Source organism: Takifugu flavidus, chromosome 15 (genome assembly GCF_003711565.1).
Source record: "Takifugu flavidus isolate HTHZ2018 chromosome 15, ASM371156v2, whole genome shotgun sequence".
Lineage (NCBI taxonomy): Eukaryota > Metazoa > Chordata > Actinopteri > Tetraodontiformes > Tetraodontidae > Takifugu > Takifugu flavidus.
Genome location: NC_079534.1, coordinates 11,161,513 through 11,183,771, shown reverse-complemented (window position 1 = coordinate 11,183,771; position 22,259 = coordinate 11,161,513). Strand labels below are relative to the sequence as shown.

At 43.5% G+C, this 22,259-nt stretch overlaps 3 protein-coding genes and 1 long non-coding RNA gene across 5 annotated transcripts; 3 read left to right on the top strand and 1 right to left on the bottom strand.

Moving 5' to 3' along the window:
* The first annotated feature begins 1,870 nt into the window (after positions 1-1,870).
* Positions 1,871-9,625, top strand: LOC130538864 (caytaxin-like). Its single transcript, XM_057056824.1, has 14 exons — positions 1,871-2,121; positions 2,422-2,549; positions 4,170-4,270; positions 5,264-5,316; positions 5,388-5,603; positions 5,709-5,867; positions 6,324-6,426; positions 6,659-6,790; positions 6,876-6,962; positions 7,347-7,445; positions 7,636-7,671; positions 7,762-7,809; positions 8,078-8,123; positions 9,004-9,625. Exons 3-14 carry the CDS (start codon positions 4,194-4,196, stop codon positions 9,043-9,045), a joined length of 1,098 nt encoding a protein of 365 aa, XP_056912804.1. The 5' UTR covers positions 1,871-2,121; positions 2,422-2,549; positions 4,170-4,193; the 3' UTR covers positions 9,046-9,625.
* A 1,507-nt stretch (positions 9,626-11,132) lies between these two features.
* On the top strand, positions 11,133-13,491 carry LOC130538865 (nicotinamide riboside kinase 2-like). 2 transcript variants are annotated; one of them, XM_057056825.1, is made up of 8 exons: positions 11,133-11,308; positions 11,391-11,481; positions 12,172-12,220; positions 12,451-12,628; positions 12,708-12,779; positions 12,866-12,972; positions 13,093-13,178; positions 13,260-13,491. In XM_057056825.1, the coding sequence occupies exons 1-7, from the start codon at positions 11,283-11,285 to the stop codon at positions 13,176-13,178; spliced, it is 609 nt and encodes a 202-aa protein (XP_056912805.1). In that variant the 5' UTR covers positions 11,133-11,282; the 3' UTR covers positions 13,260-13,491. The 2 variants fall into 2 exon arrangements, with proteins under 2 accessions (XP_056912805.1, XP_056912807.1); XM_057056827.1 differs by lacking the exon at positions 12,172-12,220 and having other exon boundaries at positions 11,258-11,308.
* Positions 13,492-15,185: 1,694 nt separating this feature from the next.
* On the bottom strand, positions 15,186-15,870 carry LOC130539085 (uncharacterized). The gene is made up of 2 exons (XR_008954019.1): positions 15,760-15,870; positions 15,186-15,543 (listed from the first exon to the last, which is right to left on the bottom strand). It is a non-coding gene; the product is annotated as an uncharacterized LOC130539085 (long non-coding RNA).
* Positions 15,871-16,729: 859 nt separating this feature from the next.
* Positions 16,730-20,316, top strand: LOC130538654 (protein-lysine 6-oxidase-like). The gene is made up of 7 exons (XM_057056482.1): positions 16,730-17,666; positions 17,779-17,887; positions 18,225-18,362; positions 18,687-18,843; positions 19,036-19,131; positions 19,231-19,346; positions 19,487-20,316. The coding sequence occupies exons 1-7, from the start codon at positions 16,970-16,972 to the stop codon at positions 19,491-19,493; spliced, it is 1,320 nt and encodes a 439-aa protein (XP_056912462.1). The 5' UTR covers positions 16,730-16,969; the 3' UTR covers positions 19,494-20,316.
* Positions 20,317-22,259: the final 1,943 nt, after the last annotated feature.

The following is a 22,259-nucleotide window of genomic DNA, read 5'->3' as shown; positions in this document are numbered from 1 at the left end:
TTGATACTATAAAACAGCGGTATTTGCTCGTATTTGCCGAGCCAGTCACCAAATTATTTCAGAATGACAACACAATTCAGGAGAGCTGCTGGAGGAATGCAGATGGAAGCTATCATGGGTCATCACTGTAGCTCATTCAGTCAGCCATACATTTAGTTTCAGCAAAGGTTTATGGCAAAGCTGGGTTAGGTACTGCTCTTCAATATCCAATAGTGATTGGGGCTGTTCTGGGACGGATCCTCCAGGACTGTTCTCTGTCCTCCAGTGTGATGGAGTCTAGATCTAACCAGGTGCATAGCGCCCAAATCATAGAATCCAAATGGTTCCTTTCCTGTCACCTTTCCTGTCCCCTTGCATAGCATGGAACACAATCACAAGATGACCACACAGGTAACACACTTCCTGCTCCCTGCTGTGAGACACTGCACAGGGAGGGCTGAAACATCTACACCCAGGTGAAGAAAATGAGTTTTTTGTGATTTTCCTCAGGTATGAACAAAAACTGTGATTTGTTCATAAAAATTTTATGTATTTTAGAAAAAGAAATGAAATAAAGAGATTCAATTTGCTCTTGAGTCTTGCAGAAATGAATGGTTTATTGTTCTATGATATTGTGACAGCAGGACTTATAGTAGTAGAATTAGTAGAAACATCTATGATTATGCATACTTCATACTTTGGTGTAAATTTAGGATGATTTTAAACTAATATAACTGTTCAAAATTCAAACTTTATCTAATATTTATCATGTTAGAAACCTTGTAGGTTGGATTAGTAAACTTTTGTCCTCATCTCTGAAAATGTATGGTGTTGCTCTTTTCTAATTAGAGGTTTTAATGAGGCATTGTACAGATTGGTCAAGTTTTAGTAGATGAAATATATGGAGGGCATACTTTAAATTTAAATGTGTGCGGCAAATTTATTAAATACGGCGTCTAAAAGAAGTTGCTTTCCAAACTAGGGTGCGCCCCTGCTGGCGACTGGGAGTTGTGCCAGGAGGCGGGGCTGCTGAGAAAACACTGCCGAGTTTTGTCCAACAGATGGCGCTAATGTTACAACCATTACCACCAATTAAACGCAAAAAAAAAAGCCAGTGTCATTTTTGAGCTCTAAAAGTGATGATTTCGCCAGTTTTTCAGTAAATTTAAGATAAGATTAAAATTGAGATAGAAAAAAAAATCTAATAAATTTGATAATAATTACTGATATAATCTCATAGTTGTATCCTGATTGGGGGCTTATTCAGCGAGTTATTTTGAGGTTATTTCAAATATAATGAAGCTGTGCATGTTTGCAAAGCATGTGAGTGTATTAATGTGAGAGCCAAAGCTGATTGTCCAGTTCCCAAAGCCGTCGACCTCACGTCTTAAAGGAGATTCTCTGTCTCCATCTGCTGGCAGGTGATACCATGTGCAAGAACAGCGAATCGAGGCGTTAAATACTTTTAGCATTTTGAGGTATTGGTGTGGAAAAAAGAAAATACCACCGTCGATATAATGAATCTGTAGGTGGAGATAAAAATCATTTCAGCGTCTGAATGATCGGAGACACACAATCATGCCCTCTGGTTCTGTGGTGAATCAAAAGCTTTTCGCCACATGTCTGAGCATGTTACTGTATTACAGCCGTGTGCAAAACAGCGTTATTAATAGGCGGCTGTCAACACACCCGAAATTCAGCATTCTTCCAAACCGCCAACAGCAGGACTCAGGAGCAGAAAAGAGATGGCTGCTCCCCCTAGGCCATGAGCACAAAGCCCGAGAGATGTGATGAACATGGTCCAGGGTTCACTGCGGATGGACAGAGCAGGACAGGAAGGGAGGGAGGGGGAGAGAGAGGGAGGAGAGCATATGTGAGCAGCACACCACAAGAGCAAATGAGGGGAAGCACACATGGAGGAGGGGTTGTGTGGAGAGAGAGAGCTTAAAAGAGATGTTATAAAAGGCAATGGAGAGAGAGAGGAAGGGAGGCTGTGCGGGAGGGAGGAAGATGCTGTTGCCAGGGAACTGCAGTGAATTACGAACGTCCATCTTTTCCAGCTCAGGGGAGGATAAAAACAACACCAGGAGGGACACAACAGCTGATCCTGAGCAAGAGCAACCAAAGAGAGGCAAAGAGAAGGTAGGCAGGTGTGGTTGCGTAACCGCCATATGACATCATCACAGCGGGATTAGAGGCTGGGGTGGGAACATTAGCGTTGGCGGATAGAGGAGGAGGAGGGATCCAGCAGAGAGTAACTATGAGGAAGAGGGGAGTGCAGTCATTGTCATAAGACCAGCTAAAGGCACAGGATGGGGATTATTTTTAGTCCCAAAAAAGTGCTGAGGGATCTCAACGTCAATGGAAGCAAGCGCGACAGAAGCAGGATGACGTTTGCCTCGTGATGACCAGGTCTCTCCCCGCTGCTCTCCTTTTTTACAGGGGGACCTATTTTTCTCTCCATCTGCAGTAAAACCTCATCACACAGGCCGGGTCCTGAACACACCAGCATCCCAGCTGCAGATGTAAAAATCAGGAAGCTCTCAAAGCTGCAGCAGAAACAATAAAAGGCGAGTATCTTTGATAACGTTTGTGATTTGAATCTCTGCTCATCTCTCTGTTGCTCTCATATAGATTTTACTTGATCTAACTTTATATAGGGCTGTTTTTGTACAGCTCAGACAGGGTTTTAATGCTACATTTGGTTGCAACAGTCATTCATGACAGTCATTTCCATGGAAGCGACACAGTTTTAACGTCAAAGTTCCGCCATCTGGACATCAAATCCTGACCAAACACGAGCAGGAGCGCCGCCGCTTTGTGTCCGCCAATCATCAGGTCGCTGTGTGAGCAGCTGATGCTGAGCGGCTACGCACGTACACTTTTCTGCCTCATTTCCTGCTTGCGTCCATCTCATCACAGCTCCCCTTTAACCCCCAACAGCCGAATTGGAGCGGTTGATTTTATCCCCCACAAGGTCAAGTTGTGGAATCCCCAATTCCACATTAGACAGATATTTCCATGGGAAATAAAGTGTGAAAGCACCCTTTGGTGCTTAGACACCCACTAGGCTGGGAAGACTCTGTCCCAGGAGACTAATGGACTGAGGTGGCATCTGCTATAAGGTGACTTATGGCCGAGATGCGTTCGAGTCACACGTGATCCTCGTCCAGCACATGACGGATCCAGCAGGCACCCAAACACAGTTAAGACATTGTGAGGACTCAGACTGAGGGAAAGGCATCCAGCTCTGTTGCGTCGTGTTTGTTTGTTTGTCCTGTGTGGCCGGAGGAACGCTGCGGTTCCTTCTCCGTAACCACGGCTGTGCAGAGAAGATCGATGTGAATGTTGTGTGACAGGGCACGTTATGTTAGTGTATTTGTAAGTGGGTTTGTTCTTAACCAGAAATAAGCACATTACATTATGCCACATGACCAAGAACAAGAGATTTTTACTTTACGTGCATATTTATCTTATAGGTTTTACTAAATATTACTCTCTCATTTAGATGTAACATTATTATTTTGGCCTTTGAGACCAGATAAACGTTATTAAACCCGCAAGGAGAAATTACTGTAACTTGCTCAAAGGTACCTCGGCAGTACTTTTCCAGGGCTTGACCCGGAGCTCCCGTCCTCCCAGCCAGGTCCTCTCCACACCCTTGTACCACCGTCCTTTTGTTGCTGTCCACGTCGACCATGCAGCCACCTCGAGTTTCAGATTTTCCCTTTTTATTATAAATATTATCAGGTTTTTCCTTTATCAAGACTGGCCAAAGTATAACAGAAGAGTGTGTGGGCTTCTATGTAACCATGGCAACAACAATATTCAAGAAATGATGTTTAAGTAGCTGTCTTCTGTGATGACACGTAGACAAAAGGCGCTAATGACATCACTTTTATGAAGTTATCTGGTGTTTTAAAAACACAAGCAATAAATGATTAGGTATGAATTTTCTTCACTGTGATTGATGAATCAATTATGGGCATCAAACACCTCCTCTGGTTCACGTCGCACAAGATTCGGATCCCTTCTGGATCATCTTGATTGTGCAACGCGGGTGGAGCACTTGTTTGTTAGTAAATGTCTCTTTTGTGTTCGTGTGTGTGTGTGTGTGTGTGTGTGTGTGTGTGTGTGTGTGTGTGTGTGTGTGGTGTGTGTGTGTGTGTGTGTGTGTTTTAACCACACAGAGCTGAAGTCCGTCCTCTTGGGGGATGGGGACGACAAACCCCGCTTTACGCATGGACAGCATGGAGGTTAAAGACGAGTGGCAGGATGAGGACTTCCCCAGGTAGGTGTGTGTGTGTGTGTGTGTGTGTGTGGGTGGGTGGGTGTGGGGCCTTGCCTTGATGTGTTGCCAGGTGTGTTTTGTCCTTGAGTCATCGTGTGTGAGACAATGTGGTTTGTATTAGGGAACAAAACAGCTTCAGGAGAATGTAAATCCAATACATCAGAGCAGGTAAACAGCGAACACTCCCTGAGTAGAGTCATTTATTGAGACGAGGAGGGAAATACCGTGACCACAACGGGACAAAACCCACTGTGGATATTGACTGCAGCAGCCGTAACAGTGCTCACTATTAAGATAAGGTCAATTTTGTCATTAAAAAAAACAAGAAAAAGGCTTGAAAAACAAGAAAATCAGAAGAGACTTTTGTCTCTAATTCCTCTAATGTAAAAATGATTATCCACTGCAATGATTTATCCACATCTAAATATGCAGTAGTGTTGTTTTAACACAGCAAGGTACTGACAGTATGATTACTGATAATTGCTGCTGCGGCCTAAAATTGTGGTTGTTTTAGTGTGAATGTGTGTTTGTGTGTATTTGCAGGGGTCTAACTGTCTTATAATAATGTCAGAGGGGAGATGAGTAATTACTGCTGTTGTTTTTCTCGACACATCAGGATTCCCTAAGACGCGCTGTGGTTTAATCACAGGGGGGACTGAAGCCGGCCGTGTTGCCTTACGGTTTTAAAATAACAACCTTTTAAATTCAGTTTGTGTCTGTGAACAAACACGTTTTTGATCGTTGGCATGCCTGTGGGGCAGTTTGTAGTTTCACCTAATGAGGGGCAGAACATCTCTGACTCTCAGGGATCACAGTAGCAGAAGCCGAAGCCGTGTTTGTATCTATTTTCTTGGGGATCGAGTTCATGTAGCTGTAGCAGCACAGCAGGTACATTTGGACATAGCAGCTACCAACTAAACTGTAGTCGGATTGACTAAATTCTCACAGTAAAAGAAGCAATCAGAGGATAAACATTTAGGATTTCCCTTGCAGGCCACTACCAGAGGATGGAGATACCTCCTGTGGCCTGACAGACAACAGAAACAGTAGGTGAATAGGAAGCCTTGGACGTCCTTCCCAACCACTTTGTGTGTCAGCGCTCTGATTCTGCCTCCAGTTCCTCCCACCACTCTGAATGTGGGTGAGCGGAAGCGTCGCACTCTGGTGGCCCCGGACATGAACCTGTCCTTGGATCAGAGCGAGGGCTCGGTGCGCTCCGACGACTTCCTGGAAACACCCGATGACCTGGACATCAACGTGGACGACATTGAGACTCCCGACGAGACGGATTCGCTCGAGTTCATCAACAACGGCAACGACCTGGAGTGGGAAGGTGGGACATTGCAACCATGTGGACATATGGACTTTCTGCAGTGTTTGTAGATCAAACAGACAGGGAGGACATCTTAATCTTCTCACTGTGTCCTTTTCTGTTCAGATGACACTCCTGTGGCCACAGCCAAGCATCTTCCAGGTGAAGGCGAAGAAGAGAGGGACTCATCTGGACGTCTGTGGCGAACGGTGATCATTGGAGATCAGGAGCAGCGGATCGACATGCAGGTCATCCGGCCGTACCTGAGGGTCGTGACGCATGGAGGTTAGTCATTGAGCATCTGTGTGTTCTATTAATTGATTAAATTAATAGAAACGTGTTGCTTTTATTTTATTGAATGCTCCTATTCTAATCAGGATTCAGGATTAGGATTAATCCAGCACTACACGAAAATGTTAGGGTAATTTTTGGGATCTTGATGGAGCATTGATGCTAAATAGGTGCTAAATAGTTGCTAAAAGGTGCTAAATCGGTGCTACAGTCAAAATTAGCAATTTTTTAAAAATCACAACATAAAATGCAAACATATATCATATCCTGAATGCTTTCAGGTTCTGTCGTCACTTGCTGTTATCCTTTTTACATACAGAAATTGTGGTCCCCCTGCTCAGGTCAGCTGTTAACGTCAGGATTTCTTTCAAATGAAACAAATCTCGTAAGACAAGGAGGAAAGCTAAAAGACGTACAGTCATGGTAACGAAGCGCTGATCTGTCTTTCAGGCTATTATGGAGAGGGTCTGAATGCGATCATCGTGTTTGCAGCCTGCCATCTCCCTGACAGCAGCTGTGAGGACTACGCCTACATCATGGAGAACCTCTTCCTGTGAGAGCTAGTCTGATCTTTCGGCACATTTGCAGCTGTAGCAGCAGCGGCGGCAGCGTGCCGCATTTCCTGTCAACCTTAATTAATGTTGTCCTTTTAAGAAAACAATGGAGGTTTCCCTCAGGGGTGCCGTATTTGGAATGATCCTTGGTGATAAATGCAAGAAAAACAGGTGGAAACCCTGCAACGGTGCGACAGGTGAACTTTTCCCCTGTGTTGCATCCATCCTCAGGTATGTGGTGAGCAGCCTGGAGCTGCTGGTGGCAGAAGATTATATGATCGTCTATCTGAACGGAGCAACTCCACGCAGGAAGATGCCTGGCATTGTCTGGCTGAAGAGATGCTACCAGATGATTGACAGGAAGTGAGAATGACGCTTATGACATCAGACCGGCTATGACAGAAACGGAAACACTAAAGAATTAATTCAATGTAAATGTCTCCTGCAGACTGAGGAAGAATCTCAAGTGTCTCATCATCACTCACCCCACGTGGTTCATCAGGACGGTTCTGGCCATCTCAAGACCCTTTATCAGGTGAGATCATCTGTAAAATAACCATCTTAAAAATATCAAAAAGAAGAATCTAAAATTGCTGAAAATAGTTAATTATTCAGACCTGAGTCATCTGAATAGACTAAACCATGAGAAAAACACAAAAAATACATATAATGTACAACGATATATGCTCTTCAGGCATGAAAATGGCAAATATTGCATTCTTTCTATTCATAATAATCAGATTCTTCTGGCAGAGTGTATGAGATTCTTTTTAGCAGTTATATTAGTGGCTCCAGCAGTATGCACAGTACGTATCTGTCACATCTATCACGCACATCTATTACATAATGGACACAATTATGGATGTAACAAAGATCATATAATTTCTTCTAATTGGCATGCTGCTGGTATTTTCTGCAGTGTTAAATTCATGGATAAGATTCGCTATGTTCACACTCTGGAGGAGCTCAGCCAGTTCATCCCCATGGAGCATGTGCAAATTCCCGAGTGTGTGCTGCAGTAAGTAACCGCACCCACACGGGGGCAATGTAGAAACATTTTAATCAGAAGTATGGGGTTCAAGCTTTTGATCAAGTTAACGTTTGAATTCATAATTTTGAAGTTATAGCCAACTGTTCTTTACAGTATTGTATTTTTTTAAACTTGTGGTTCATTATCCTTGTGTTGTTTTTTTTTGGTTTTTTTGAAGATATGACGAGGAGAAGGTCAGATCACAAAAGGAAAGGTCAGTGGTAGAGATTTGGAGCTTTAGTTCTTGCTGCTTTCTTGGTGCTTCACTAACATTTCTAAATACTTTGTTCGTCTTACTTAATAGACTGGAGCAAGAGCAGCAGCGATCTGACACAACACCGCCTAAAGAAAGGTGACCTCGTTTTAAAGCACATACAGTCTCCAGCTATTTTTAGCTGTAATCATCTGTTTCATTTTACAATTACAATTACAAAAGTTACAATTGAATTCGGACTGACAATCCATTTACGGTACACTATAACTGCAGGAAGAATGAACTGCAATCCTCTGTTTGCTGTGATTGGCGGATATTGTTTAGAGGAAAATTCAACATGACATGAAGGAGCAATATATTTTTTATTTGCATTTGTCTTTAATTTGGCCTGTTTTTTTTTCTTCAGGCCAAAATCAATGATAGGGACGTTAGCTGTGACATCTGACATTAAGGTGAGGCTTCTCATTGACTCAACTGGGCTTCCATCAGCTTCATCACATTGGTTTGTAATGTCAGCCCCCAGTAACTAATCCTAAACACACACACATACACACACACACGGGCGCGCGCGCGCCTGTGCTGATGCATGCAAAACCTCCATGATACAGTAAACCAGACAAACATTGGACGATGTCCTGATTTCAGTGGAGTGTGAGTGGCAAAAGGTCTAAAGTGTCAGCTCTCAGCTCAGGGTCTCCTTATTTACAGTATAAAAACATGAAGAAAGTCTGCACCTGAACCTGAAAATTCAGATTATTTTAACAGTACAGACGTCCGAAGGATCAATTTGGTAATTTCACCTTGTCGTGGTCATTTTAGTCCGACAATCCGCAGTCCAACAAAATTACAAATCAACTAAAACAATTCCCTACTAGGCCTCCCTGAGTCCTTTCCTCTCAACAGTGTGGCAAACTTCCATCCAGTGCAGCTCATTTTCCATTCGCCACATCATGTTTCACCTCTCGATTCAAACTGTGTGTAATTGGACTGCAACATGGTGCTCCCAGTGTACACGAACACAGTGTTACATAAAGCACAGCTGCTCGTCTCTTCCAGCCTGTCCCCACTTGAGCATTCGGCTCTATTTTGAGCTCTACATCAAACGTGCCTGTCCAGAAATCCAGGGAAATACCAGGGTGTTAAGATCGAACAAGCTGGTCATTAGGAAAGAACCTCCATTCAGTAAAACCTCTGATATGTTGATGAGCTTAAATGAAGCATGCAATCAATTAAACAGTGGGTAGGAGGAAGAGGGAAGGGAAATAAATGTGCAAGTCCAATTTAATTGAAGTGTTGGCATGTAAGTGTGAGACGTCTGCATTTCTGTTATAGAGCTTCAAAGCTGAAGAACACGTGGGAAAGATTCCTGCATGAATGCAGGAGCCAGCATTGAACCTCCATCCCAGGACTGAAGCTCCTGGATCCATTAGCTGCGAGACAATCATTTCTCCAACTCTTCAGCGACATGTCCGTGTCTCGGTTAATCCCACCAAAGCAGTCTGGGGGAATTGTGAGTCTGTCAGGATTAAGTTCATGTGCAGCATGACTCAACAAAGTCAAGGAAATATCCCATCTCCAGGCCTGTGTACATAGATTTGGGAATGGTGTTTTGGTTACGATGGTGTGAGGGTTGTTTGGCTTCATGGCCGTTAACTGGAAAAATAATGGTGACTTTGCTCTTTTTAGTTGTACGGTAGATGTTTCTGATGCAAACGTGTGTCACAGAGTTTGGATATGCAGGTGGCATGCTTGTTTAAACCCTCCAGTCCTTTGTTACCTTTGTTTTTGTCAGATATGATATCATCTGCCATTGTACTTTTACAACATGGATATCATGCATTGTTACAGAGATACAGTATATATATCTAAACAGAGCTGAGATTGATAAAAGTGTTGTTTATGAAGATGTGCCATTTACTGTTTTTAATAAAAAAACAAAAGAAATTATTTAAAACGGTATTTTGTCATATGTCATATGATCACATCTTCACTTTGGCTTGTCTATAACTGTGTTTATGAGCGCGTTCACTGTGTCAGGTGACATCCTGTGTGTCGCTCTCATGTCTGTGCTGCTCTTCGCACATCATTTGCACGTAATCTCTCACCGAGGTGACCCCTCCATTTTTAAATGCAACGTTATTGTGATCACGAGATCCTGGCCCAATGCAAAAGCTCAAACAAAGTGCTGTTTCTTAAGCTCATCCCTGATGCAATTTGCCCGGTAACTAAGAACAGAAATAGCAGTTGAAATGGATTTTAGGCATTAAAGTGTGAAAAGAGCTCAGTCAATAACGCAGCGATAGCTTAGGTGACAGAAATACTCTAAATTAGAGATGTTGTCATCTTGACTGTTTGCTGAAGAGAAGACAAATTAATGGAGATCTAAGTAGGAAGCCAAGCTGATCACCTCCATATTCTCAATTACTTGACAATTCTTTTAAGAAAATAAAGTGAAACCACTTCTCAGATGTCTGTAATATTTTTATTCCTTTAATCTTGGATGTAGTTTGTCTCGCTCCCTCAGGATACAATCTTAGTTAGCATTTAGATACTGTAGCCAATTCTCTACCAAACATCTGCCTCAGCTTAATAAGGAAGAGGTATGTGCACCATATCATATTTATATGATGCCCTACATAATGCCCCAGCACATATAGGACCAGCTTTGTAACCTCAACATCTTTGCCAAGCCGAGTTTCAAAACAGACTCCAAGTTGCTGCTAATTAGCTTTGATACAAGAGGCCAAATACATGAAATCACAAGTTCTTGAGGCCTTTGCTGAAGGACACACATGCAGCCCTGCACGTTCTCTGATAAGTGCGACTCAAATGTTCACCCCTTTAATGCTGTAAATGGAAAAAGAGGAGGATCTGGTTACAGCGCAGCACAGCCAAAGGTGTGTGTCTGACGGAGAGCGTTCACAGAAGCAGGGTGGACTCATGGCCAACTGCCATCTACAGCGGTAGGTTGAAATACGTCTGACGTTGGACGCCGGACACACACCGGCTGACTAAATTTAGAGCTTCTGGTTTTTTAGATTACAAAAATAAACAACTGTTGCCCAGATTTTAGGGGTTTCTGATACCGTTTATCTCATTTCATGAATACATCTGTATTCCACGCTGCTGTCCACATCAGCGCTCTGTTATGGACGCCACACGTTGCTTTGGCTCTCACCAGAGAGCGGATTGATAATGTGTTTCACAGCTTAGCCCCACCATCCTTTCTTTATTCTCCCCCAATCTGCCGGGTGTCGGATATGCGGTGCATTTGCATGGCTAGTGCTCAATGACCCCCGACAGCAGGTGGAAGATTTGGAATCTGCTTAAATGTCCTCACCCCTCCCAGGAGCACCGCTTTGCGGGAAAGCTGCAGCCGATTGGCCGAGGGGATGGGGGGGCAGATTGGGTTGAGGGGCGTGACGCTGCAGCCAAATCCTTTATATGCCTGGCAGAGATTGTCTATCAATGAAGTTGTAAAAGGAGGGAACATCTGTTTTGGAGGAGAAGGGAAGGTTTCTCACAGCTAGCCTTTAACGGACGGGTTTCTTTGGCGGGGTTCCCTTCTTTTATTGACTGAATTCCAGAGGTGACCAACACACAGAGGCAAAATGAAGTTAATCATTGGCATTGGAGGGTAGGTCTCCTGTAACCTCCTCAAAGTTATCTTTGTGTCTTTAATCTCTGTAGTTTAATAGCTCTTCTTTCTTTGTTTCCAGAGTGACCAACGGTGGGAAGACCACTTTGACAAATAGACTTCTAAAGACATTACCCAATTGTTGCGTGGTGCACCAGGACGACTTTTTCAAGGTAAGTTCACCAAAGTGACCTTTCTCATGACCTTTTGATATTTAAAAGCTGCAGTAAGTATTCCAAGAATGTAACTCTCAGAATTGTATCCCTCCGGTCTGACGTACAGATGTCCTGTCGTCTCTGTAGCCTAGTAATACATCTGGCTGATTGTCTCCTGGACAGCCAATGAGAAGGGCTGAACGTCCCCACTTAAAGTCAGGATTTTAATCATGATGTATTATAATTTACCCCAGTTTCGCCGAAGAAGCTAAAAACTTGGGTTCCTACCCTCTTCTCTATAAAACTATACCATAATTCAACCACAGTAACAGCTCATCAACCAACGTTTGACTAGAGCTCTCACTTAAAAAGTCAGTGTTATTATTTTATGTTTCGCTGTTACTGCAACACGTCAAGGATGCTGCCTAGGGTCACCACAATTCCGTTAGACTTTTCCTGCTCCATCATTACGCCAGCGAATATGCATTTCCGTTCTTGTGCTATGATGAGCAGCATATTTTAAAAAGAAGCATTTCGTGTTGAGGGTTTTTTTCAATCCACGTCTCGTAGAAAATTGGGAATAGGGCAACTCGCTATTGTCCCTACTTTGGGTGGAGAGGGGTCCTTGACTTGTCCTGTCCAGGTGGGATCAGCTCCGGCTGGTTACTAGGTTGCAGCAATATGTTTTATTGGTGACTGTTATTTCAGAGACCCGATCAAATAGAAGTCGGGGAGGACGGCTTTAGACAGTGGGATGGTAAGATTGGATTTCAAGTAGGAAAACCTTGCAGTAATGTATTTTCCCTTTCCTGCATATTTTTTTCCTAGTTTGGTAACCAATCAATCCTAAACTTTGTGATTTTTCAGTCATAAAATGCTACACACATTCCTTAAAAGTGACTTGTGTGTGTGTTGCTGCACATTGAGCTGTGGTGGTCGCTTGTATGGTGAAGCCTGGTTTTTCTCTTCTCCCCTGTCCTGTCTCAGTGATCGATGCCCTGGACATGGAGTCTATGGTCAACACGGTGAGAGGATGGCAGGAGAACCCGGTCAAGTTTGCCCGCTCCCATGGCGTCAGCCTCTCACCTGAGGCGGGTGAGGCCAACGTGGAGGAGAAAGGAATCCACATCCTCATCATTGAAGGTTTTCTCATCTACAATTACAAGTAGGACATCCCACCTTTTTTGAGTCCCAAGCTTGAAAATCCAAACCGGACTAATCTGAGCCTCCATTCCGCCCTTCAGACCACTGATTGACATCTACGACAAGTGCCTCTACATCTCCATTCCTTATGAGGAATGCAAACGAAGACGAAGGTAACCGGCAGTCAAGGCAACTTTGACAAAGTATGCTTGTCAAAGAGAATCTGACTGGCAGAATCTGACTGCTTTTGTGTCTGCAGCACGAGGACATACACAGTTCCTGACCCCCCGGGCCTGTTTGAAGGCCACGTCTGGCCCATGTACTTGAAACACAGGAAAGAGATGGAGAGCAACTGCGACAGCATAGGTAAACAAAGCCAACTCCACCTCCCCGCAGCAAAAAAACCCCATCCCCAAACATTACATCAAATGTCTCTCAGGATGTAACTGCTCACTTTTGACGCTTTGGATGCCCTTCTCTGGACAGAGTACCTCGATGGGATGGTGTCTAAAGACAAGATCTACAACGCAGCGTACGAGAGCATTCAGAACTCCTTGCTGAACAATTCATAGGTAAACACAATAATAACAACGTTAGACAGCTCAAGCTGACTGCAAATAATTGAACGCTCCTCTCTCTCTTTCTCTTCACAGCAAACCGGGGCGTGATGGAGGATTTGTGTATAGATTTGTAAATATAACTTTAGCTCAATGTGTAACACCATCTCTGGATTTTGGGGCTCGTTGTAAATAGCGAAATTGTCTAACTTATTAAGAACTGTCTATTGTTTTTTAAAGATAAGCCACCTCTGGTCTACCCAGTGTTTACCATCAATGTGTTGGGAGGAAAATCAATGTCCGACTAAATGAAACGACTGAATCCAAACCATGCCTCCAGTCTTTCTTTCCCCCACCGGACATATTCTGCACACACACACTTCTTCCTAATCGGAAACCTCATAAACTGGGGATGACGCATAACATCCTGCCAGGCAGCAACAACAACCCTGAATGATGCCTCTCATCACCAATATTAGATTTAGAGCCTCAGTAAAGAGGGCTTTTAACGCTTTCATCACTGGTTATAGATATTGATCATTTATAGCAGCGCAGATGATGAGAACAGAAACAAGGACAAATGACATCACAGTTATTGAGTGTGTCTCTGTGTTTTTATATTTTCACTGCAATTGATATTGCAGTAGATTATGCAGAGCAAATACATAGAATGTGCTCTAAAATATAAAACATAATGGAAAAAAAGACCTAATTTTATTATCATTGGGCAAGATTTTTAGTTCATAATGTGTCTGGGGAGGGATTATACTTGTTTTCCCCTGTATATTGTCCAAAGAGACTGTTTAGGATCAAATGACAACATGGTCTAGAGCCTACCACTGAGAGCAGGAGTAACACACATTGTTCTATCTGTCTGCACAGACAAACGTGGGTGCACAGATTTGTAAATGTACGCTTTTATTGATATTCCAGTAATAAAATATCAACGACAATTTGCCAGGTTCTTTGCTGTTGCCTTTCTTCTCCATCACTGACTGGGAAAAAAAGTGTAACAGCCTTCAACTTTGGCACCAGAGCACCCAGAAAGCCAGGGAGTCTACTGGGTGGGTGGCGGGGGGTCTTGTGATGCATGTCTGGGAGTCTTTACATAGCAACATTTGGCCCACAGCTGAGGGTTTGCATGACTGATGGGTTATATTTAGCATAAGTGCCTGAGGAATAATGTTAAGCACTCAGCCAATTACTGACCAACACACCCACCCAACACTCAACAGCCTGGTCTGACTCAGGCTTGGGGTGGGGGGTGGGGGTTCAAACATGCCACCACAGATCATGTAAGGTGAGAAGGGGTGGCATGTGCTCCCACGTCAAGCGCTGCCACGGCACACCCAAAAGTAGAAGCTGGGGCATCCATATTTGGGTGAAGAGGCAGGAGACGAACACGATCCCACCTCTCATTTGAGCGTATGAGGGCCCCTGAGTCATGTGAACACTTGTGACCGTGGCGCTGAAGAGATGACAGGAATATTTTTGGCTCACTGAGCTGAACATATATGAATGGCTAAAGTCATCGCTGAGTAACACTTGATGTTAGCGATCACTAGCAGTGGATTATTTACAATTACCCAGTTGTATCAGCTCAAAATTAAAATTTTATGAGTCAAGACAGCTTCTACTTTACTATATTGCCCTGTAGGGAATTTGTATTCCAATAAAAACCCTGTGTGTTTCTAGATTAACTCTGCAGTCTGTTTTTATGGTCCTGAAGTCTATTTTGCACAAAAGAGACAATGATTGAAAAACCAAAATGAGTGAATTTGCATCCATATCAGGCAAATTATTACACTTCATCACTTCACGAGGAGGGATATAAGTTTTGAACTGGACTGTAGGTCTGCTGGTTAGTTTTTAATAGCTCAGTTAGTTTCCCAATGCTTAGTCATATAAGTAGCGACTATATTTAATATCTGGGTAAAGTAAGACGAACTGTAGCTGTGTCCTTCTCTCAAAGATGGTTCACGTAAGGCAAAGCTCATTTTTCAACAACCTGTCAACATAATGCACAATTCATCATTTATTAGACATGATTTATGCCAGATTACAGAACAGAATTTAGCTTTTTTGTGTTTTTTGGGGGGCAGGAAAGCTAATGTCCATGTAAGCGAGTGTCCCACAGCAAAGTGCAAGTTCTTTTCTTTCAGCATCTCACCTGTTTTGTCTCCCCATGATCTGTGGTAAACCCTCTGGCTCTATCATTTAGTTGTAACCTCCTCAGACTTGCTTTGTGAGGCCTCAAGGGAAGACAACAGGTATATTCCTTGTACGGGGGGTGTTCAGTGCTCTTGTAGTAAAACCATTTTAAGACCATCATCTTCTTTAAATCTCACAAGAGGCAAAGCTGTGAGCAGCCCTGGGACACCTAGATTCATGGAATAAGATATATTCAAAGCGTAGAAGAATTAGTCTTTCACACAGGGAGAGTTTCTGCTGTTGCAGGTGTGCCAAGAAAACAACCAGAAACTGTTTATTTTATTCCAAGCACTGCTATCTTACACTACAGATTAGTTTTGGTGGCAACATTTGTTGTGTTTTGTTTACTTCCAGTTCAGACACACAAGAAAGACTCAATACTTACTGGCTAAATTGTCTGGGTTAAATGTCCTGCTCGGTTAAGTCTTGTGCCAAACCAGTACCAAGGTTCTGCAGCTCTTATAAATCTGGACTTTGGCACAGTGCTGGGCAGGGCGGGACCCTGGATGAGATGGGGGGAGGTCTCTTTGACTAAGAATAGAAATGCATTCTCACCATCCTCATGCCCTTTTTGGTGCTACGCTGTAGAGGCTTCAAATAGCAAAATCTTCTGTAAATGAGTGTGGGGCTTTTCAAATTTATGGATAAGCTTTGGAAATCGTATGATTTATATTAACATTTATGCCCACGTTGAAAATGTAGTTTCTCAGCATAGAGGTGAATTTTATAAGAAATGACCAACAACTGCCAACATTTAAAAATGTTATTTATTTTAGCATTTTATTGCTGAGAATACCCAAGACAGTGTTCTGCATGTGTCGTCGTTTTTCAAAGCGATTTGGAATCTTTATCATTTTCAGGAGTCTTTTAACAGAAGGTTGATATTGGATCAACAGAATGGTCACCCATAACGCAGCGTTGCTTCTTTGATTAAATGTAACATTTACAATCATTTAAAGGGGGAAAGAGGGGGAAAGATCTTCTCTCTGTAGATCGACATCTGAGGATTGATCCGTATCCTCTCGTGAGAAAAAGTATTTAAACTTATCTTTCATGTTCTGATGGGTGCAGCCTGCCCCGGTGTGGTGGAACGTGTGTGTCGCAGGATGTTGCTTGGTTGCAGATGGGTTACTGATACTGACATTAAAAATAAATAAATAAATAAACACCACAGGAACCAACATTAGAGGAACCCCACCAAAGTTGCTGCTGTCAATGCACAAAGAAAATGCCACATTTTGTCCTCCATTCGGTCCAGCACTTCTTGAAAATACCCACTGAATGCAAACATTCTGGCGACTTCAGTTCACGCCCGCCTGTAAAATTTACATAGCGCGCCCCTCTCTCAGCCTCGGGTATCTCCACTCAGCCACAGCAAGGCAGGGGTTAATTCTTCTAGGATTTGACTGTGTCTCAGTAAGTGTGAATTCGATAAACAACCCCCGAAAGTTCCCGGCCATCCTCTCCTTCTCCACTTGTTCGGCCCTCAATTGACATGCGGTTCATTTTAAGACCAGTTAACGCGTGATTTTATCAATATCTACGTGTCAGCGATCAAGGGGGATCTATTTATAGTTTATTTAGTCTTAACAGTCATGGCAAAATGGTCACTTTTAGTTTTATACTTTTCTCAAGGACTAATCCCCATCATCTCTGGACAGGAGCAGCGGCGCGCTGCCGGCCCGTGGCGGCATCGCTTCCAATGGGAAAACAACGGGCAGGTTTACAGTTTACTCAGCACCGGGTCAGAATACCAAGCCCCGGTTCGGTCAAGGAACCAGCCGAGGGTTTACGTGAGCAGTAGAAAGAGGGATGACCCCGGCACCAGTCAGCTGTGGACCGACCCCTCTGCAGATCTCGGCACTTCTCCGGCGCACGGACAGGATGAAGCGCAGATCAGACACCCCGGCGGATCAGAGGCTGCGGGGCATCCGGGGGCGCGACGCATCCGCACCGAACAGCCCAGCAGTAACAACGCCTCAGGTGTGGATGCCACTTCCCTGCATGCTAGAGAAGAAGGGGCAAGCCCTCAGAACCAAGAGTTACACGAGGTGCCAGAGGCGATGTCCGAGTCCAGGCAACCGGCCCCGGAGGAACGGTCTGTGGCCCCCGGTCCATTCTATCAAGATGCTCCAAACGAAGCACTCGGTTATGAAGAGAACATGGTTAACGACGACCCTCGAAGCCCCTTTAAAAACCACAGGAATTCGGTGTTATACAACATGTATCCCGCCAGCAGCCGCACACGCCATCCACCCAGTCTGGGATACGGGACGAGATATTTCCAAAACGGCAAGTGCCTCATCCATATAATTTGGTGTTTGGATGAATAAACTTTCTTAACCCGAGTAGGGTTTGTTTTTAATTATTCATACTTGATTTGCGCCTTATTTTCCTGCGCCAGGTCTGCCAGATCTGGAACCAGACCCATATGCAATCCAAGCAGGTACCTACATCCAACGAATGCAAATGTACGCGCTCCGCTGCGCTGCTGAGGAGAACTGCCTGGCCAGGTATCAGCTGCGGTGGTCCAAGTGTGACACACACACACACACACACACGGGTATTTCCGTTGGTTTTACTGCTCACCAAAGGCTAATTTGCTTCACCGCGACGTTTGGGTTGTTTTACGGTGGGTTTAAATTTCCTCTACCGATAATTCTTTGGGGTAAACGTTCTGGTTACTAATGGTTGTTGGAGCGGTGCCGAGACACACATGTTCTGAATAACCTTTCCAAGAATCGTTGAGCACAATGGAATAAACTCTCCACACGCCATTATCTTTGAACAATTTATGTCCAGCTGAGGCTTTTCCATGGTTGTGTCAGTGTCTCCTGTGTTCCATCCAAGGTCAGCTTATGGACCAACTGTGAGAGACATCGACTTCAGGGTCCTCCTGCGTTTCCCCCAGAAAGTGAAGAACCAGGGCACTGGTGACTTCCTTCCTGTCAAGCCAAGATATCAGTGGGACTGGCACAGTTGCCACCAGTGAGTTAAAACCCTCTTAAATGGGAAATTTCATAAAACTTAAACGCATCTTCATTCATGGATTTTAAGCCAGCTGGGTATTGTTGACCATCAAATGCTTAATAGGACTCCAAGCATGTCTGGTAAGATTTTAGTTCTTTTGGACTTATTTTGTGAACGTAAGAGTCTAACCTTTAACCTCCAGTTAAAAATAAACACCACGCCTGCTTCATAGCCTTTTATTGTAGATGATTATGTGTGTAATTTTCCCTTATTTGGAACTAAGGAATGGCATAAAAGTAAAACTTGGAAGCATTTCTCAGATCAAATGGAATCTGCTCATAGACACTACCACAGCATGGACGCGTTCAGCAACTACGACCTCCTCGACTCCGTCACTGGACTCAAAGTTGCGGAAGGACACAAGGCCAGTTTCTGCCTAGAGGACACAGGCTGTGATCCAGGATTCAGGCGGCGCTACGCTTGCACGTCCCACACGCAGGTAATACCACATTATCTATAAAGCATTTAAGGATGATTGGAGTCAAATAGCAACAGGCAAATATGTGTTTTTATAACTTTCCTCCCAAAGAACTGGTGCTAAATCCCAAGTCTGAATCTTTTAAAAACACTATAAGGTGACAATAAAGTCAAAAAAGAGTTTACCATAGTGGCTGGGCGCGTGTGTTCTCAGGGACTGAGTCCAGGATGCTTTGACATATATGCCGCCAACATTGACTGTCAGTGGATCGACATCACCGATGTTCCTCCTGGAAACTACATCTTAAAGGTAAAAAGAGAAATGAAATTTAGACCAGGTTATTCCTCAGTATGGATATTTATTAGTTGAATGTACAGGAGAGCTGCTTAATTGGGGTGTGACTTGCAGGTTACTGTAAATCCCAGTTTCCTTGTCCTGGAGTCAGACTTTACCAACAACGTAGTGAGGTGTGATGTGACCTACACCGGGGTCTACGTCCAGACACGACACTGCCGGGTCACCAGGTAGGACAGTTGGTTCGTTTTTCATTGTTTGGTATTCAACGTAATCGAAACGTGTTGAGTTTAAGGCTCGCAGTGTCAGCTAGCAGGTTCACAGACATGCTGTGTATATTTTTAAAATGTTTCTTTATCTGCTTTTTCAGGGGTTGAGCTCTTTCGGTTTCCAGAGCTGTCTGCAGCTGACGTCTGCGCCACAACAGTGATGAAGAATCTGCAAAGGGGTTCGCAGTCTGGTGTTGAAAGAAAACAAATTTTGGTTTGCTTATAATGGTGAGATCGGCAGATTAACTCAATCATTTGTACTCTGATGCATAACCCCTGCAAATATGAGTTCTGTGCCCACGTTTGGTTGTTAGATGGGTGCTTCATTTTCTGAAATGTTGGAGGGGGGGGGGGGGTTGTCGCCCTGTGTTTTATTTTGTTGTGATTTTGACATGCACATGTAGTGCTATTTAAAAATAACGATGTGACAGCGAATCTAATGTAAAGGCCAGTGCACTGTGGATGAGCAACCACGTGGGTGTATATCATTAGGTGAGGCAGCACAGCAGGACAAGTTTCAAGTGAAAGATTTTAATTGCTTTGAATCGATATTGTGACACAATAATTTAAATGTTAAATTACAAAACGCCACCTAGTGGCAGGTCCTGGTGCAGCAAACCAACAAAACAAAAACTATTCAAACTATTCAGATGTACATAATGAGATTGATCAGTATTCCCGTGGATCCTACAGGTCCCTCAGGGATCCTTCCATCGGAACGCTTTTAATAAAATCCATTGCTGGTTTTTTCATTGGATTGATTTGGTCAATTTGGAATACAGTATCTTATTTAGGTTACGACGATAAGGCCATGTGTAATCTGTTTCTGTACGCATTGTACTGATTTCCTTTTCCCTGTCGTTCAATTAATCTGTTATTAGTATTTAAAATGAATACAATAAAGACAGAAATCATCTGTTTATCAAGAAAATTCGACCATTTTAACATTTTTTAAATAGGAAAGGTGGGGGGGGTTGTGCTTTTAGAGATGCGGGAGATTGTCGCCTCAGAGACAAATAAGCCTGCAGGCAGACGAGGTGGTATGTTTGCTGACGAGCCTCTGCGAAGACACAGCCAGCAGGATCTAATACAGCCATGCTATATCTATTAAAACAGTCAGAAAAGATGAATGAAGGCCCATTTTCCCCCACTCCTGTCTGTAAAGAGAGATATTAAGTTCTGGCATTCTGGATCTACATGTGTGCAGCTTGAACCAAACTTTTTATGTACAGCTTTTAATCACTCAGAGAATCTTGTCTGAATGGAAACACTGACACAACTGTCTCATTTAACAATGTTTTCAATATGGACAAATGTGTTTTTGCAGTAATCACCAGACTGTTTCAAACAGCGAAAAGGTTCACAGGAGAAATTATAAACCCAGTGATTCAACTCATTCTGGGAGCCGCGTGTGATTCAAAGATGTTCTCATAGTGAGCAACATAACCTCTCCAATGGGCTATACTGTGGAATCCGTGAAGCCCTTTTGCCTGGTTTACTGGAAAATCTGTTGGCTCAACACAATATGGGCACTGTTCAGTGCACAGATGTTGGTTATTTGTCAATGAAATTAGGTTCTTACTGTAAAAATAAATTCAAGAAGATCGATCTCAGTTGAAATGCCTTACAAAAGCAGACAACAGGATGCTTCCCAGCCAGGAGAGATTCCTTATGCTGCTGAGAATTCCTGAAAAAATCCTTCCTAACCCCAGTTTAGCAGACCTTGTTCCTCTCCAGATGATGACTCTTGTGATTCTAGTAAATCTTTATCAGGACTTTAGATGTAAGGAAAGACAAAAACACCAGTCCTTTTGCTAATACAGTAACATGCTAACATGTTGTGGTAGACAGAAATTGTGCATCTTCTGGGTAGACTTTTTCTCTAGAGCATTGCTGCTCTTGTAGCTTTCTGATTAAGTAATGTCTGGCTTAGTTTTTTTTCCAGGGAACTCATCTGGGCTCTTTTTTTAGACCTGCATGTCATTTTAAACATGCCATGCTGTAGAGAAGACGCCGACTGTTTGCTCAGCTGGGGGTTTCTTGTCAGCATCTGGATGCAGCTAGCGGTCGGACTTGCAAAAGCACGGAGAAGAAACCGTTAGATAAGAAAGACTGGTGGCCTCGGCAAACATCCAGCAGGCAGGTCGGTGAGGTAGGGAAGGGAAGAGCCTCACAGCCAGCCTGAGCTTTACATACTGTGGCAACAAGAGACATTTTCTGCATGCATCTACATCTGGGTGGGCTGTGTTTGGAGAGGTTTCCAGGGCCGAGCTTTGGTATTTGCAGGTCACGTTTCAACAAAGCGGGGCCACGAGAGAGCCAGCTGAGACATAACAGAGGAACATGCTCGAGTCTTGATGGGCCGGTTTAGGCACAGAGCAGCGAAATTCCACAGCACTTCTATCATTCCACCGACACCGTGAAGAGTGAGGTCGGTCGTTGACCGACGAGGGCACGCAGGGCAGACACACTGGGCCACTTCCGTACTGGCAGAGGCAGCGCTGTGACTTTTTTGAAACAAAAAATGGATGGTGCCGAGAGAAACGAAGGAAACCACACAGGACCGATGCTGAATTCTGCTCCCCGTCAAGGTGGTTCTTACAGGGCAGACTCAAAGAATCTGCCCTTCTTTGATAGTTGATCCACTGGACTTTATTATTTCAGCTTTTTTTGCTTTTGAAAAAATAATAGTAATGCTGTTCCATTAAAAACAATAAAATATTGCGTCAAATCATAATGAATACATTTTTTATTCTGTGGTATTAGGATTTTTTTCTAATCGGGGTGGGAAAGAAAAAGAAATCCCAAACTGAAGTTATTGTGAGTAAAGTTCTTGTTTTAAGTAAATCCCAAAACTTAAAACCAGAGTGAGTT